Source organism: Portunus trituberculatus, chromosome 46, assembly GCF_017591435.1.
Source record: "Portunus trituberculatus isolate SZX2019 chromosome 46, ASM1759143v1, whole genome shotgun sequence".
NCBI lineage: Eukaryota > Metazoa > Arthropoda > Malacostraca > Decapoda > Portunidae > Portunus > Portunus trituberculatus.
This window is the reverse complement of record NC_059300.1, coordinates 10,112,240-10,129,057: the sequence shown is the minus strand read 5'-3', so window position 1 is coordinate 10,129,057 and position 16,818 is coordinate 10,112,240. Positions and strand designations below refer to the sequence as shown.

The 16,818-nt window shown below is 40.5% G+C and overlaps 1 protein-coding gene across 6 annotated transcripts in view; it reads left to right on the top strand.

Moving 5' to 3' along the window:
• The window catches only part of LOC123520263 (allantoinase-like), a 13,302-nt gene extending 5,493 nt beyond the window's left edge, over nucleotides 1-7,809 (top strand). For all 6 annotated transcript variants that reach the window (XM_045282400.1, XM_045282401.1, XM_045282402.1 and 3 more), the window contains exons 8-12: nucleotides 326-511; nucleotides 960-1,098; nucleotides 1,589-1,761; nucleotides 6,774-6,806; nucleotides 7,256-7,809. In XM_045282400.1, coding sequence (XP_045138335.1) covers nucleotides 326-511; nucleotides 960-1,098; nucleotides 1,589-1,761; nucleotides 6,774-6,806; nucleotides 7,256-7,423 — 699 coding nt within the window. In that variant the 3' untranslated portion in view covers nucleotides 7,424-7,809. The remainder of the gene's footprint in view (nucleotides 1-325; nucleotides 512-959; nucleotides 1,099-1,588; nucleotides 1,762-6,773; nucleotides 6,807-7,255) is intronic.
• The last annotated feature ends 9,009 nt before the right edge of the window (nucleotides 7,810-16,818 follow it).

Sequence of the window (16,818 nt, the reverse complement as noted above, 5' to 3'; positions counted from 1 at the left end):
AATGAAGAATTTGCATCCATCTTTCCAGGATATAACTCTAAAATCTTTCTCTTGCTTCGCTCATTCAATTGTTTATTCTTTTCTTAATTGTTTCGTTAATCCTAAAACTCTGTCTTTTTACAATATTTCTTTTCACTTATTAGATTATTACATTGTTTATCTTATACATTCTCTTCCTTCCTTCCTTCTTCTTCTTCTTCTTCTTCTTCTTCTTCTTCTTCTTCTTCTTCTTCTTCTTCTTCTTCTTCTTCTCTCTCTCTCTCTCTCTCTCTCTCTCTCTCTCTCTCTCTCTCTCTCTCTCTCTTCCTTTCTCTCTTCCTACCAGGTTCGGTGTCACATCGTTCACCTGTCTGCTAGCAACGCCCTTCCTCTGATCCGCGAGGCGCAGGCAAAGAGCGTCCCACTGAGTGTCGAGACCTGCCACCACTATCTCACCTTCGCCGCCGAGGACATCCCGGACAAGGCCACGCAGTACAAGTGTTGCCCGCCCATCAGGGAGGCCGACAACAGGGTGAGTGGGAAGGAGAGCTCTCTTTAGTGTGTGTAGTGATGTTTGAAGTCTGAAAGGAGCTTGTTGTTTATTACTAACTTGTGTGAAACTGATTACCATTGTCTGAAATGATGTACACAACTTATTTATCGTTATTGGAGATGAAAGCTGCTCGACATTAGCTGGTAATGATAGATATAGATACTAAATATCTGAAAATATCTCGTGTACTAGTTTTCATCGTTATTGGGACGAAAACTGTTGTAATCAACTTAAGATTTCATACGAAGTCAGTATGTAACTTGTGTATGAGTTTTATGAGTCGGAGAGAGAGAGAGAGAGAGAGAGAGAGAGAGAGAGAGAGAGAGAGAGAGAGAGAGAGAGAGAATGTCATTAATTGTTATTGAGAGTGCACGTATGAAAACTACATTAAGAAGGACAACATTCACCGCTTCAATCCTTCCTTCAGGAGCTGCTGTGGGAGGCGGTAAGGGACGGCACCATCCAGCAGGTGGTGAGCGACCATTCCCCGTGCACGCCCGACCTCAAACTTCCCGGACAGATGCATTTCATGGAGGCGTGGGGCGGCATCTCCTCCCTGCAGTTCGGTGAGGGAGGCAGCACACACACACACACACACACACACACACACACACACACACACACACACACACACACACACACACACAGAAAGATATATTTTTTAATGATTACAAAACATTACTGACATGAAATGGTATTAACATTAATTTGGATCAAACATATTTGAAACTGTATAATAATAGTATGTAGCGCATAAATCCAGATACATTATTAAATGACTACGTGAACAGATAAAAAAATAAGGAACACAACCATACAACTAGAGAGAGAGAGAGAGAGAGAGAGAGAGAGAGAGAGAGAGAGAGAGAGAGTAAAAAAAAGAAGAAAAAAAAAAAAAATTGACTGACTAATTGGCGTCTTAACAACAAAATCACACAAAACTTCAAAGTGACATAACCACAAAGAAAAACAAAAATCACGAAACACAAACAGAAACATAAGCGACTCAATCTTGGGAAAACTTTTAAACCACGAACTTCTCCCGGACTCCTGCAGGTCTGTCACTGTTCTGGGGCGGGGCGCGGGACCGAGGCTTCACTCTGCAGGATGTGGTGAGGTATATGTCAGAGGCACCGGCCAGACAAGCATCCCTGCATCACCGTAAGGCTGCGCTGAAGGTGGGATATGACGCGGATTTCGTCATCTGGAACCCCAACGAGACTTTCAAGGTGAGTTATAAGGATAAAAACGTGGACGGTATAGGGCAGGGGTTCTCAATCTTGAGTTCACGAACCCCCAGGGGTTCACAAGAAGATTTCCAGGGATACTTAGATGGCTGATTTAATGATGCAACCTTTGCAGAATACCTTTGCCTATTGAGTTAGTGTCAGTCACTAAATTAACATTCTGTTCTGTGTCAAATTACTGGGGGTTCGGGAAGATGGTCTTATAATTCAGAGGGTTCTTAACGAGAAAAGATTGAGAACCCGTGATCTATAGTCTAAAGGCATAAACATTTCCTCCTTCACTGCCAAGCCTACGTACACCAATGAAAGATCCAATCACCCCAATTGGCAGCGTCCTTACCCAGAAAATGAAGAACACCTCATTGGAAAATTACTTTTTGAAAAATCTATTATAGAAGAAAATAAAGAAATAATATGTAATTTTTGGAAAATAAGAAAACATAAAGTAAAAAGTTTAAATAATGATTAATTACAGCTACAGACCCAGACAAAACCCAAACCAAAACACATCAGGAAGTGCCGATATCCAGGCTACACTTCCGCCTATCAACTGAACTGAACTGAATACCATGTTCAGGCTATGGCAAGACAGAGCTTAGGAACACGGTGATGAAAACACTACAGCACCCTCGGACTATTTCTGTTTCGGCCGCTAATTTTCTTTTTTTTTCTCATAAAGAAAACCGAACAAATATTGCTCTACTCATTCCTTGTGAAGAATTAACCTGTGCAGAAGCGAGGTGAAATGTGTGTTAAGGTTCAGTGCTGTATTTAAGTCTCTAGAAATGAAAGATCTTGGTACACCAGACAATTATGTTTTGCTCTATATTATGATGTTAGTCGTATAAACTCAAGTAACTATAAAGAAATACCATGGTAGAATAAGAACAGAAAAATACTGGAAGGAGTAAAAGCATGGTAAATCAATAGATACATCGTAATACAGTGTTTAGAGACGACTACTCTGTACCGCGAGACGATGCTGACCCACTCCTGAATTAAACCAACCTGCGAACACTGAAAATGTGACAGTTTGGGTCCTCTCCTATTGACATTAATCAAAGTATTACGATTTATTCACAATAGTAATATATATACTCAGACGGAACACGGGCCTGATGTGTTTGAGATGTGGCATTTTGTTATAGTACATTTCGCACTATATAGCGACTGTTTAGGACCGAAAAACTATAACTTCAGGTAGATATACAATAATGTTATCTATCGATTTTCGGTCTTAAAGTAGGGGAAAACTACAAATATTGATGCATTTCTTTTATAGTCTTCCTTGCTTCTCGAAAAGGTGCACCAACTTAGAGAAGGTTGAAGAACACTAAACTATACTCTGAGAAAAAAAAAAAAAGGCAGTAAAAGAGATAAGATAAAAATGACCAACATCTCTATTATTACGGAGGCTAAGAATAATACCAAGACTAATTAAGTAATTCAGAGATAACGAAACGAACGACGATCACGAGAGCTTCCTTGATAACAGTCTGTATGATAAGATGTGATTCCAGATTCCTCGATAGCGCTCCGAGTTTCCAAGATAACAATCCCATTCCAGTTTCCTCGATAGCGATGCGAGTTTCCAAAATAATTATGCCATTCCACGATAAAGATGCTACTCCAGTTTCCACGGTAATAATGAGAGTTTCCTCGATCAAACTGCAATTCCAGTTTCCATGGTAACGATGCGAGTTTCCACGATGTCGGTGCGGTTCCAGTTCTTACGATGCGATTTCACGACACAATATTGAAGTCCACTTGCCTACACAGGTACTGGGAAGAACCCTTTCACCCCGTAAGAGTCCACCCCAGACCCTTGGGTGCGAGTAGAGTGACGCTGTCACCTTCCTGCGCCGCAATTGAAGATCACTTGCCTACACCGGTACTGGGATGAACCCTTTCACCCCGTCAGAGTCCATCCCACACACTTAGGTGCGAGGAGAGTGGCGCTGCCACCTCACTGCGACGCAATTGAAGTTCACTTGCCTACACAGGTACTGAGACGAACCCTTTCACCCCGTAAGGGTTCACCCCAGACCCTTGAGTGCGAGGAGAGTGACGCTGCCACCTTACTGCGCCTCACACGGGTAGCCATGAGCAATGACCCGCCACACACCACTCCCCAAACACTGTCAGTGAGTCCTTTTCACCCCGTAAAGGACCACTGGTATTGTCAGTGCCTGGTGCATGGCGCACAGCGTGCCCTCGTTCATGGCGAGTTGTTCAGCACGGTGTCATTATAAGCAGAGGTCCCGTACACACCACTCACCACCAGACTCTATGCAAGGAGCCCTTATCACCCCTTAAAGGCCCCTCACGGCATCATCTGGTGGACGGTAGACACGGCAGACTGCTTAAGGCGACCTCTTGCCTAGTGTGACGCGCTGCAAGTTGACGACAACCAGTGAGCTTGAAGCCGCAAAGGAAAATGAGTCCACGTTAACAATGGGATTCCACGACAGGTTGCGATTCCAGTGTCCACGGTAAAGATGTGTTTGATGAGGATAACGATCCGTTTATCGTGGCAAACGATGCGGCGATGGCGATGGCGAAACGATTCAAAGTATTATTACCTACACAGGTACTGGGACGAAACTTTTCACCCCAAAAGGGTCAACCCCAGTCCCGTAGCTATGAGAGCAGTGACCTTGCAATGCCTCACACGGATCGCCATGAGCATTGACCCGCCACACACCACTCCCCAAACACTGTCATGAAGTGAATCCTTTTTACCTAACCTAACCTAACCTAACCTAACCTAACCTAACCTAACCTAACGTAAAGGACCACTGGTACTGTCAGTGCCTGGCTCATGGCGCACAGCGTGCCCTCGTTCATGGCGAGTTGTTCAGCCCGGTGTCATTATAAGCAGGGGACCCGTACACACCACTCACCATCATATTCTATGCAAGGAGCCCTTATCACCCCTTTAGGGCCCCTCATGGCACCATCTGGTGAGTGGTAGACATTGATCTCTTGCTTATGGCGACCCTTGCCTAGCGTGAGGCGCTGCAAGTGGACGACTAGTAGTGAAGCTTGAGGCCACCAAGGAAAAGAAGGACCTGCAGCCAGTTCCTGCCTTGGGCCCCAGGCCGGACCCAACAGCCACCTCCTTCCCCCGTGCGGCGCCCAAGGCCGTCACGGCCCTCAACAACTTTAGGCCGAAAGTTCTCAATCGTCGTTTAAATTTTGATTCGAATATAAAATCGTCGATGGTAAATGAAAAATAGCTTTGGTCTGAAAGTGTGCAAGAGTTAGCTGATTAATGAAACAAGGTGACGCAGCTTTGCTCCGGAGTATTTAGTTTAGTGTACTTTGCATGTTGCTGCCGTGAATGTGTATGTGTTTGTAGGTAACTGGATAGAAACAGTAGACCAATGGTAGTTGTGTAACTATTGGGGAACTTTTGAAAATTAGTTAAGCTTCTGGATAGAGTGGATGAGTGCACACAGGTTTGCATAAACATAAACTGCCACCTGTAGACATATTTTTTTTTCTATTTAATGGTCTTAGAAAAAGCGAACTTAGTTTCCTTTATTTCCCTGATCACAATGACGTGTAAATATCAATGTTTCAAATATAAGGAAACACTAGGAGAGGACCCAAACTCCCGTTGAAGTTGCCAGATTCAACAGATATCGTAATATTTCACAGAAAAGATGGTCAACTGCATATCGTATATTTTTGGATATTCTTCTGTCACATAAGGAGATATCAAGATAGGTAAAGTACTTTTAAACATGTATCTACGACAAAAAAACGCTATAATAGTAGAGTTAGGTTATAACTATGCATTGTGTTTTTTTATATACCATCTAGCTCTATTCCTGGGACAAAAATTACTTCTTCCTCAATTGATAACTCGAAGTTAGTATGATATTTTCTTTCCTTCTAGGTTAGTAAGTAGACTACAAGACACCATGAACATATGAAGCCCCGTAAATGAATTTTTTTTCCTAACTTAGAAATCAAAGCCTGATAATGAGATTATCTATTGCCAACCAAACCGTTCTGTATAGACGTCTTCAGCGTCATAGAGACCTAATGATTTTAGTTCATGGACAGTGGTTATCCTGACAGCGTGAAAGCCCAGGGGGTTCATAAGAAGATGGCTGATCTAAAATCCTTTGCAGTACCATTGCATATTGAGTTCCATGTTCCATGTTCCAGGAGGTTCTTAACGATAAAAAGGTTGAGAAACCCTGGTATAGAGTAATGTAAGGTAAAAGAGCCTTAGCATGTTCGTAGGTGTTTGTATGGCTGTTTGTGAACTAAATGTAAGTGACTGAGAGTTTAGAGAAGAATGAGTTTTAAGAAGAGACAGAAGGGAAGTATTAATAAAGAGTTATTAGTACTTATAATTGGGGAAGGAGGAGAAAAAAAAGAAAGACGAGAAGAAACACGTGAAAGAGGAAGAGGAATTGTAAAGGTGTAATAATTTGGAGAGAGAGAGAGAGAGAGAGAGAGAGAGAGAGAGAGAGAGAGAGAGAGAGAGAGAGAGATTAGAGTAGGATAAATAAAAGAATGACGATGAAGGAGCTGGTGAGGAAGGGAAGTTATGAAGGTGCAATGATTTAGACGAAGAGGAGGAAGTAAAAGATAAAATCGAATCACTAGAATGCAAACAATTAGCTAACATAGGAGGGCAGTGCACGTGTGTGTGTGTGTGTGTGTGTGTGTGTGTGTGTGTGTGTCCTTGGCTAGTCTTAATGTGTGGACGGTTGTTATCTGTTATTGATTCCGTTTGAAAGATAAACAAAGATAAATGGAATCATAGTATACTTAAGTGAAAGATTCTGCAGCCAGTGAATTATATATATAGTTGTTTGTATAGGAAATAAGGGTTTGATATTTACTATTCTGTTTGTGCTTTTATCTTTGTTCTCGTTATGAATATATTGCTCTCTCTCTCTCTCTCTCTCTCTCTCTCTCTCTCTCTCTCTCTCTATGTAAGATCATTAATTTCCTTTTTCTCTCTCCTTCAGGTACAGGAGAACGCCATACAACACAAAAACAAGGTAAGTGTGTGTGTGTGTGTGTGTGTGTGTGTGTGTGTGTGTGTGTGTGTGTGTGTGTGTGTGTGTGTGTGTGTGTTATCAATGATAGCAATATTTATTTTGGTTATCTTTTTTTTTTTTTTTTTTAAGGGTGCATAGTTTGTGCTTTGTCAGTTCGTGCAAGAATATTTCTATAGCACAGTTGTAGTAGTACTACTACTACTACTACTACTACTACTAGTAGTAGTAGTAGTAGTAGTAGTAGTAGTAGTCGTAATAATAGTAGTAGTAGTAGTAGTAGTAGTACTAGTAATAGTAATAGTAACAGTAGTTGTAGAAGACAAGTAGAAGTTGTTTCAGCAGCAGTAGCAACAACAGTAAGAAAAATATAAGTATATAAGTGTTTATATATGTATGTGTGTATGTATGTATGTATTTATGTATGTATGTATGTATGCTCTCCACTACAGGTGACACCTTATCTGGGGCGGGTGTTACAAGGCCGTGTGTACCGCACTGTGCTGAGGGGCCGCGTGGTGTATGAGGAGGGCGCCTTCAGCACCAAGGAGCCCCAGGGAACCTTCGTGTTCGCCACCACTTCGTCCACGCCTCAGACGTTCATCAGTGCCAATCTGTAGGTAACACGCACCCTCGAGAGAGCCACAGCCTGCTCACCATAGGCCTTTTTTTTTTTTTTTTCATTTTCCTTTGATCGTTTGTCGTTGTAAAAGGAACATTGGCCTAGACCTAGAGCAACAAAAGAAGAAGAAGCAGAAGAAGAAGAAGAGACTCACAGAGTTGCCAGTCACTCAAGAAGGCTCAAAATGTCTCAATCGAATAAAAAAAAAAAAAAAAAAAACAGGAAAACAGGGGGAAGCTGCAAAAAGCAAAAATCATTTATCTAAGAATATGTGAACTTTCACTCCATATAATTCAACATATTTACCTGCATGGAAAAGTTCATTATGTTTTCTTGCCATTGTATCAAATGATAAAATACATAAAACTTAGAAATTTTCGAGAATTTTCTGTCCTTTCTTGTCCTCAGAACGTAAAGGTGTGAACTCAGCTGGAGATGTTAGTTAATCAGTGCTTACGGAGCCATCCTGCGCCAGAATACTCTCTCTCTCTCTCTCTCTTTATTTTGAGGAGTCGAGTTGTAGCATACTAGGCGACGCTGCGCACTGTATGTTCTCGAAGACATTAGCCATGGTAGTAATGTTGTAATGTCTTGTGTGCTGAATGGTAGCGAGTGCAAACTATCGACAAGCTTCCACGTATAGATTAAAAGTTAGATTTGTAGATAGTTAAATTGAGACATGATGTATCTATTTGTTTATTCATATTTCAGTAAAGAGTAGCTAACTATTCCACGCAATTTAGGGGAAGTACGTCGATTTACCCATCATTAGTATTATTGATAGTCACTTTTCAGGGATTTGAACTTTATTCTTTATATTCCTGCTGTCATATTTCCACAACACACAGGTCTTTTCTAGATATTTTAAGTGACTAAGCAAATCAATAAAAAAGAGAAAAGAAAAAGAGTAAAAGACATGATAGATACAGGTGAAACTTTAGTAGGCTAGATGATTGAAAACGAACACGGTGAAGCGTCAGAAGCGATTCGACACCAGTGTGATTGAGCACCGAGGCGTGAGTGAGTCGTGTCAGTCTCGTGTGTTTACTGTTCACTTATCTTTTTTTTTTTTTCCTCCTTGAACGATACTGCTGGATACTTACTGTCCGTTTTGTGATGGTAAAGGAAGAGTACATTGGCTGGAATACTGTGCGGAGATTGAAAGTGACGCAGGAAAGCCATGTAGGAAGGAGAGTGTTCAATAGTTACCTCTTTCGATCTGCTGTCCCCTCCGGTGGTCGCCTGCTCCTCCACTCTCCCTCCCTGGCCCTCCTCCCTGCTGTACATGTAAGTAATTTAAAGAGTATTAGATTGTAGAGGTATTCTCTCTCTCTCTCTCTCTCTCTCTCGTTTCCATTCGTGCTTGTTTCGGCCTTATTCACCACATCAGAGGTAGACAAAGCTAGTACTTGCAAGCGGAGAGAGAGAGAGAGAGAGAGAGAGAGAGAGAGAGAGAGAGATTTTTATATCAATATTCCCTTCACATCTTAGTTTGCTCAAGTAACTGACGTGTAGCCTCTCTCGTCAAGGTTAAACACGTGGTATGGACGGGACGGGTCTCTCTCCCCCCAACCACCACCACCATCACCGCCACCGCTGCCGCCTCGCCATTACGTAAACAAACACTCCGCCGTGCCAATATCGCGGATTATGGAACGAAACATTGCACCTCCACCACATTTCCTTGTTACATAACCTACCCCAAGATACCCAACATTAACAAACGTCGCTATTTATAGCATGTATCTCTGGGGGGTTCCTCGCAGCAGCAGCCTGGCGCGTAGCCTACGACCCTGCAGCCTATAATAATAGTTGAAGGTATTATCAGCCTGTAGAGAGATTTCCTCGTCACTGCGGTAGAAAGAGACACTATCGTGACTCTTATGTGTGTTTTACTATGGTCGTGTGTGCCTTACGGTTGTGTAGTAGTCATAATTTTGTCTGTGTGTGTGTGTGTGTGTGTGTGTGTGTGTGTGTGTGTGTGTGTGTTAGCCATGAGTGGTGTATTTTGTGTATATGTATTAGCATGTAGGTGTGTGTTGTGTGAGGTAAGGATGGTGAGGGCGTGTTGCTATTAACCTCTGTAGTACCATGACGCGTTTTCATATTCATTCTGGTTGTTATTTAGTGATTCCACACAATTTCAGAAACGTACGTGGGGATTAAAATGGTGAAAACTCTGTGCATTGATCTTCTGACCCCCATAGACCCTTCCTAATATAAATAAAATCGTCTAATCGTACCCAAAACTCGTGAAAATATGCGTCCCATTACTGAAGAGGTTAAATATCTGTCATTTTCTTGCTCCTTGTCTTAACTGCATCTCGTTTGATCATTTGTTTGGTGCGTTCTCTTTCACTCTTTGCTAGTTGGTTAGGGTGAAGACATGGTGATAAGCTAACAATATATCCTTCTTTTTATCTTGTGTTGCTGTTTTTTTTATCTTTTATTTTCTGTATGTATCCCTATCTGTGTCTCCCCGGGATGTTACTTGCATGATGTCATCTATAATTGTGTGCTCGTTGCTTGCATTACTGTCTCGTCTTGCCTCACCTTATCTTTATCTTGTTTCTCCTTGTCTCACCTCTTTTATTACCGTTTGCCTCTTGTTTGTTGTGTTGCATTGGCGCATCGTCCTGCTTTGTCTTGCACTTATTTCGCTCCTTGTACAGTCTCATGTCTACATAGTCTTTTATCATCACCTACTTCGTCCTTGTAACGTCCAAAGGTGAGGTTCATTAATAGTCAGTTAAATTCCAGTTCAAAACAAAGCGAATGATTCTCTTCCAATAAATTTACTCAGTTATATCAAAAAGATACTTTAAAATCCAATAAAATTACAATTCCTGGATTTTTAAGTTAGATTCTAATTCAATTTCGCCTCTCATCTCATGGTGTAGGGAAAGATGTTGCCTGATAGTGTTGTGGAGGTGGGCGGAGTGAGGTGTGAGCGTAGAGGGGATGTGACGTGTGGAAGATGTGGAAGATATGGAGGGAAAAGCAGAAGCGTGTGGTGGGGGATGTGGGGAAGGAGGCAGGGGTATGTGAAGGGATGGGACGGTGGAGAAAAGGTGGAGTGTGTGGTGGGGGAGTGGGGAAAGGAAGGGGGTATGTGGAGGGATGGGAGGAGTGGAGGGAAAAACAGGAGTGTGTGATGGGGGTTTGGGTAGAGGAGGCAGGGGGTATTTGGAGGGATCGGAGGGTGTGGAGAAAGAAGCAGAAGTGTGTGGTAGGGTGTGTGGAGAGAATGACAAGGGTATGTGGAGGGATGGCGGGCTGGAGAAAGAAGCAGGAGTGTGTGGTAGGGTGTGTGGAGATGAGGCAGGGATATGTTGGGGCGGGTGGTGTAGAGTGGGAGTGTATGGAGGTAAGGGTATGGAGAGGAGGTGAAGTGTGTGGAGGTGGGGGCGTCGAGGGGAGGTGGATGATGGAACGAGGTCGTCCATCACCACCAGCCCCCCAACACGTCAGTCTGCCATCATGTTTGCTAGCCAACCTCTGAGTTTTTGTCTGAATCACGACGTTTGGTAGGGATTCACTGTGTGTGTGTGTGTGTGTGTGTGTGTGTGTGTGTGTGTGTGTTAGTACCTGATTCTATTTTCACAGGAATTAGCCACGATTGATGAGTGATTCCTTCTTGTCTGTTGATGCTGTTTTTTCTCGTATTTTGTACTCTAAAATGACTTGAATTTCCTTAACACTTTCTTCTTTTCTAGCACAATCTCTCCCGGTAATATGTTTTAGTGATCTGTTTGTTTTTGCTTATTTATTTTATTTATGTATCTATTAATTAATTAATTCTATTCTATTAATTTTTTTGTAAGTGTGGTTATAGAAAAAATCACACAAACTGGACAGGAAATAGAACGTCAAACTTAAAACACGGACACGTAAGATTATCAATCCCCACCAAGCCAGTCATAAAGCAAACCAAGAACTCCACAGGGCGCCACTACCACCACCACCACCACCACCTCGAGGCAGAAATAGACCGGACCGTCATCTCGAACTGGGTGACCTCAATAAGCTAGACACATCAATGCGTTGGTTGCTTCCTTGCTTCCATGTCGCGTCACTGTGCACTCTAGACGAACCAAGGACAGGAAGCCGTATTCTTAAGCATTTCGGGAGTCTTTCTTTTACTCATTTCAACACGCTCCAGTAGAAATGACCGTTTTGGAGGGTGTTTTTATATGATTCAAGTAGTAGTTTAGTGAAAATTCTGCGATATCAATAGAGAAGCCATATTTCTAAACATTTCGGGGTTTTTCTTGTACTGATTTGAACACGCTCCAGTAGAAATAATCGTTTTTGAGGATGCTTTTTTTTTTTTTATTATTCAAGTAGTAGTTTAGTGAAAATTCTGCGATATCAATAGAGAAGCCGTATTTCCAAACACTTCAGTGGCTTTCTTTTACTGATTTGAACACTCTTCAATAGAAATTACCGTTTTGGAGGGTGTTTTTTTTTTTTATTCAAGTGAGAGTGTAGTACAAATTCTGCTATATCAATAGAGAAGCTGTATTTATAACCCCTTCAGTACCAGGACGTTTTCATATTCATTCTGCTTACTATTTGGTGATTTTCTACAGCTTCAGAAACTTGTGTGGGGGATTCAAATAGTGAATACTGTGGCCATTAATCTTCTAACCTCCATAGACCCTTCCAAATGTAAATAGAATCGTCTAATCGTACCGAAAACACAAGGTAAAAAATGCGTCCCACCACTGAAGGGGTTAAACATATCACCGTCTCTCTGATACTGGTTTGAAATCACACCGGTAGAAATTACTCTTTCTAAAGGTGTTTTCATGGTTTAAGAGATAGATTAGTAAAGACTCTACGACATCAATAAGGGAAATATCACTAAGAAGTTGGTGAATTATCTCTGCGACCTTTAAAAATGTTACATATGAAAAACCCAGCTTTTCAAAACACGAGTTCAGGTTTCAGAGAGAGAGAGAGAGAGAGAGAGAGAGAGAGAGAGAGAGAGCATAAAATGATGAAGTAGTTCCCATGAGAAAAACGCATGAAGATGTATTGTTAGCTACGAGTATATACCACCACCACCACCACCATCGCCACCACTACTATTCTTTAGTATTACCATTCTCTCTCTCTCTCTCTCTCTCTCTCTCTCTGACAAAGAATGTGGTCTTGTCTCATACCTAAAAGAAAATTTCGAGATAATAATCGACACTCATTAGCAGAAAGGCCGATGATGCAATGTTTAACCCCTCTCTCTCTCTCTCTCTCTCTCTCTCTCTCTCTCTCTCTCTCTCTCTCTCTCTCAAGATAGAGATAATTTACGAGGCCTCACATCGCTTTTATCTCAGTAAGGGTGACCGCACCACGATAAGAGAACCCGCGCTGCTCCTCTCCTCTTCTCTCCCCTCTTTTTCTCTCATTCCCTCACTCCCTTTTCTCTTTCCTCCTCGCGCTTCTCCTCCTCCTCTTCTCTCCCTCTTCTTCTCTTCCTCTCATTCCCTCACTCCCTTTCTCTTTCCTTCTCGCGCTTCTCCTCCTCTCCTCTCCTCTCCCCTCTTCTTCTCCTCCTCTCATTCCCTCATTCCCTTTTCTCTTTCCTCCTCGCGCTTCTCCTCCTCTCCTCTCCTCTCCCCTCTTCTTCTCCTCCTCTCATTCCCTCACTCCCTTTTCTCTTTCCTTCTCGCGCTTCTCCTCCTCTCCTCTCCTCTCCCCTCTTCTTTTCCTCCTCTCATTCCCTCACTCCCTTTTCTCTTTCCTCCTCGCGCTTCTCCTCCTCTCCTCTCCTCTCCCCTCTTCTTCTCCTCCTCTCATTCCCTCACTCCCTTTTCTCTTTCCTCCTCTCTCCACTCTCCCTCCCTCGCCTATTTCTCGCGGTTCTCAGTCAAGGACGTAGAAAGGAAGTGGGTTAGTCTGGTGATGTATTGAAAGTTAGGGAAATAAAGAAAGTTAGGATTAGTTCGGATTTCTTAAGTAGTTCCTCTCTCCCTCCCTATCTTCCTCCTTCCCTTTTTTTATGAATTAATTTTGTTTTATTTTTATGTGTCTTTTTTTTAATGCATGTTCTCTCATTCGTTTCTTCCTGCTTTTCGTCATTGTGTAAACTACTACTGCTACTGCTACTGTTACTGCTACTGCTACTACTACTGCTACTTCTACTTCTACTGCAATGACGTTTGAATTAACAAAGTATAATGAAGGTAAATTTTCCCTAGCTAATAATAATGATTATGTTATATCGCAACCAGCATGTGATTATTATTTTTGTGGTGATAGAAATGTGGACCCAGACATTATTGATGAATCCTTGAAAATGTTATTTTTCAATATTGGTAGTATCCCTGCACACTTTGAAGAGTTTCAGACACAGTGTTTGAACACTTTATGTTTTGATGTTGACGTCATAGGTCTTTGTGAAACCAGACTTAATACTTCATTAGAACCCTTGTTTCAGTTAACCAATTTTAATGGGAACTTCAGTAGTAAATCAACTAGTGGAGGGGGACTTGCTATTTATATGCGTAAGAACTTTCTCTATGAACCAATGAGTAACATCTCTTTACAACTGCCACATTTTCAGTCATTGTTTTTTAAAGTAACTCATCCTTATAACTTTATCTTTGGAATAATTTACCGCCCACCTAACTCGAATATTAATGACTTCTTCACTGCTATCGAAGAAATCCTAGGTGTTTTGGTTAATTACTTGCATATTCCCTGTCATATAATGGGCGACTTTAATATAAATTTACTAAATAATGAAAAAAATACAAAGGAATTGATAAATATTTTATGTTCTCATTCCATGTTTCCATCCATAACTAAACCAACACGAGTTACAGGACATTCAGCCACACTTATTGACCATGTTTGGACAAATGATCTCATTAACTGTATGAAGAGCGGAATTATCAATACAAGCATTAGTGATCACTTTCCAATTTTCAGTTGTTTTAAAGCAAAAAACAAAACAATTCAAGTTAAACCAGTGCGTAAAAGAATTATTAACAGTGAGTCTATTGAAAGGTTCAAATTAGATTTGACAAATTATAAGTGGGAAGAAGATATAAACTTAAGGTCTGTTGATGAAGTTTTTGAGAAATATATAACATCATTTACTTCCTTGTATAATAAAAATTTTCAATTTAAGGAATATGTAGTTAAAGAAGACCACGTGGACAAGCCGTATATCACCTCTGCAATACGGCAATCTATCAAGCAACGTAACAAATTGCAAAAATTATCTGCGAAATGGCCGTTGACATACACGAGACAATTCAAAAGGTACAGAAACATGCTCACTACAGTAATTAGAAATGCTGAAAATAAGTACTACAGCGAAACATTGAAAACAAATGCCAGTAACAACAGAAAAACATGGGAAGTAATTAATAATATTATGGGAAGGTGCAGGAGATCCAAACTCCCACCATATTTTACCTTTGACGGGGAATTAACCACCAACGACCAAAAGATAGCTGATGGTTTTAATGCGTATTTCAATGACGTTGCCGAACAACTGGCACAAAACTTACCGCCTGCAGCAAGATCATTTAGAGAATTTCTACCACAGCCTATTCATAACTCTATGTACTTATCCCCAACATCAGTAGAAGAAGTACATGGAATAATAAAGAAATTGAAATCTACCTCGCCCGGGTATGACGAAATTCACCCAAAAGTTGTTAAAGAATGCACAGATATTATAGTACCTTTTCTTGTACACATTATAAATAGATCATTCGAAGATGGTATTTTTCCAACCCATTTAAAAGTTTCTAAAATTATTCCAGTATTCAAGAAAGGCATAAATACGCTTCCTCATAACTATAGACCCATCTCAATGTTAACAACTTTTAGTAAAATATTTGAAAAAGTAATGATCAAGCGTGTAAGTAATTATTTAACCGATCATGACATATTAACTAACAACCAATTTGGATTCAGACCTGGTTATTCAACAGATTTAGCCTTGCATAAATTGTGTCAGTCTATTTACAACACACTCGATAACAAGATGTACCAGATAACCATTTTTTGTGACTTAGCCAAAGCTTTTGACACTATCTCTCACACTATCTTACTGGAAAAATTGTCTTTGTATGGTATTAGAGGTGCTGCTAACAACTGGTTTAGAAGTTATCTTTGTGGTAGAAAACAATATGTTTGCATAAATGATCATGTGTCAGCTCAAACAACGATCCGTCATGGAGTACCACAAGGATCAGTTCTGGGACCCTTACTCTTTTTGATCTATATAAATGATTTAGTAAGAAGTAGCACAAAATTAAACTTTCTCCTTTTTGCGGACGACACAAATATGTATGTTAGTGGGCAAGACCTCAGGGAGCTAGAACTTATTGTTAACAGTGAACTTGTCAATGTATATAACTGGCTCAATAGTAATAAACTTACTACAAACATTAATAAGACACATTACATGTTAACACACACAAAGACACGAACCCTAACTGCAAACATAACCATTAAGATTAACAACTTAGATATCCATAGAGTAACAGAAACAAAGTTTTTAGGAGTTGTTATTGATGATAAATTAAGATGGAAGGCGCACATTGATTTCATTAAACTAAAAATTAGCAAATTAATAGGGATAATGTATAACATAAGAAATAAATTAAACTCTGCTAATATAAGACGAGTATATATGTCATTAGCGTATTCACATTTGTTTTATTGTGCAGCAATTTGGGGAGGGCATGTCACACATATGTACAAAATCTCTTTATAACTCAGAAAAAATTATTAAGAATTATGTATTTTGGTAGTAAGTATGAACACACCGATCAGTATTTTAGAAATAATTGCCTGCTGAAATTAGATGACATCATATCCTATAGCACTTCAATTTTTGTCTATAATGCCTTACATGACTGCCCAGTAACCATAGAATACTCTGGAAATAATCACAACACTAACACTAGAACGAGACATGAACTTAGACTGCCTCGATGCCGGACGTCCCACGCCCAGCAAAGTGTGCTGGTGCGGGGTGTCAAGCTGTGGAATCAATTGCCAGGTGACACAAGAAATGCCAATACAAAAAATACTTTTAAGGCAAGAATCAAAAGACAATTCATGACTAGATATTAATTTCCTTTGTTTAAATATTTGCAATTATATGTATTTTTCTAATATTCATACTGTATAATTATATTTTTGTAGGTATGTACCTGTATGCTCTGAGTGTGTTTGTTGTGGAGGTAAATATACATTATTAATGTAAGTAGTAAATATTCTATGAATTATGTATGTAAGAATGAGGATATGTATCTTTGTTGTTGTTAAATAGTGTACGCATATAACTACGTGTTTGTGCTTGTTTGTGATTGAAAATGATCAATTAGTTAATAGTATGACTGCGTTGTCTGTGATATTTGTTTAGTA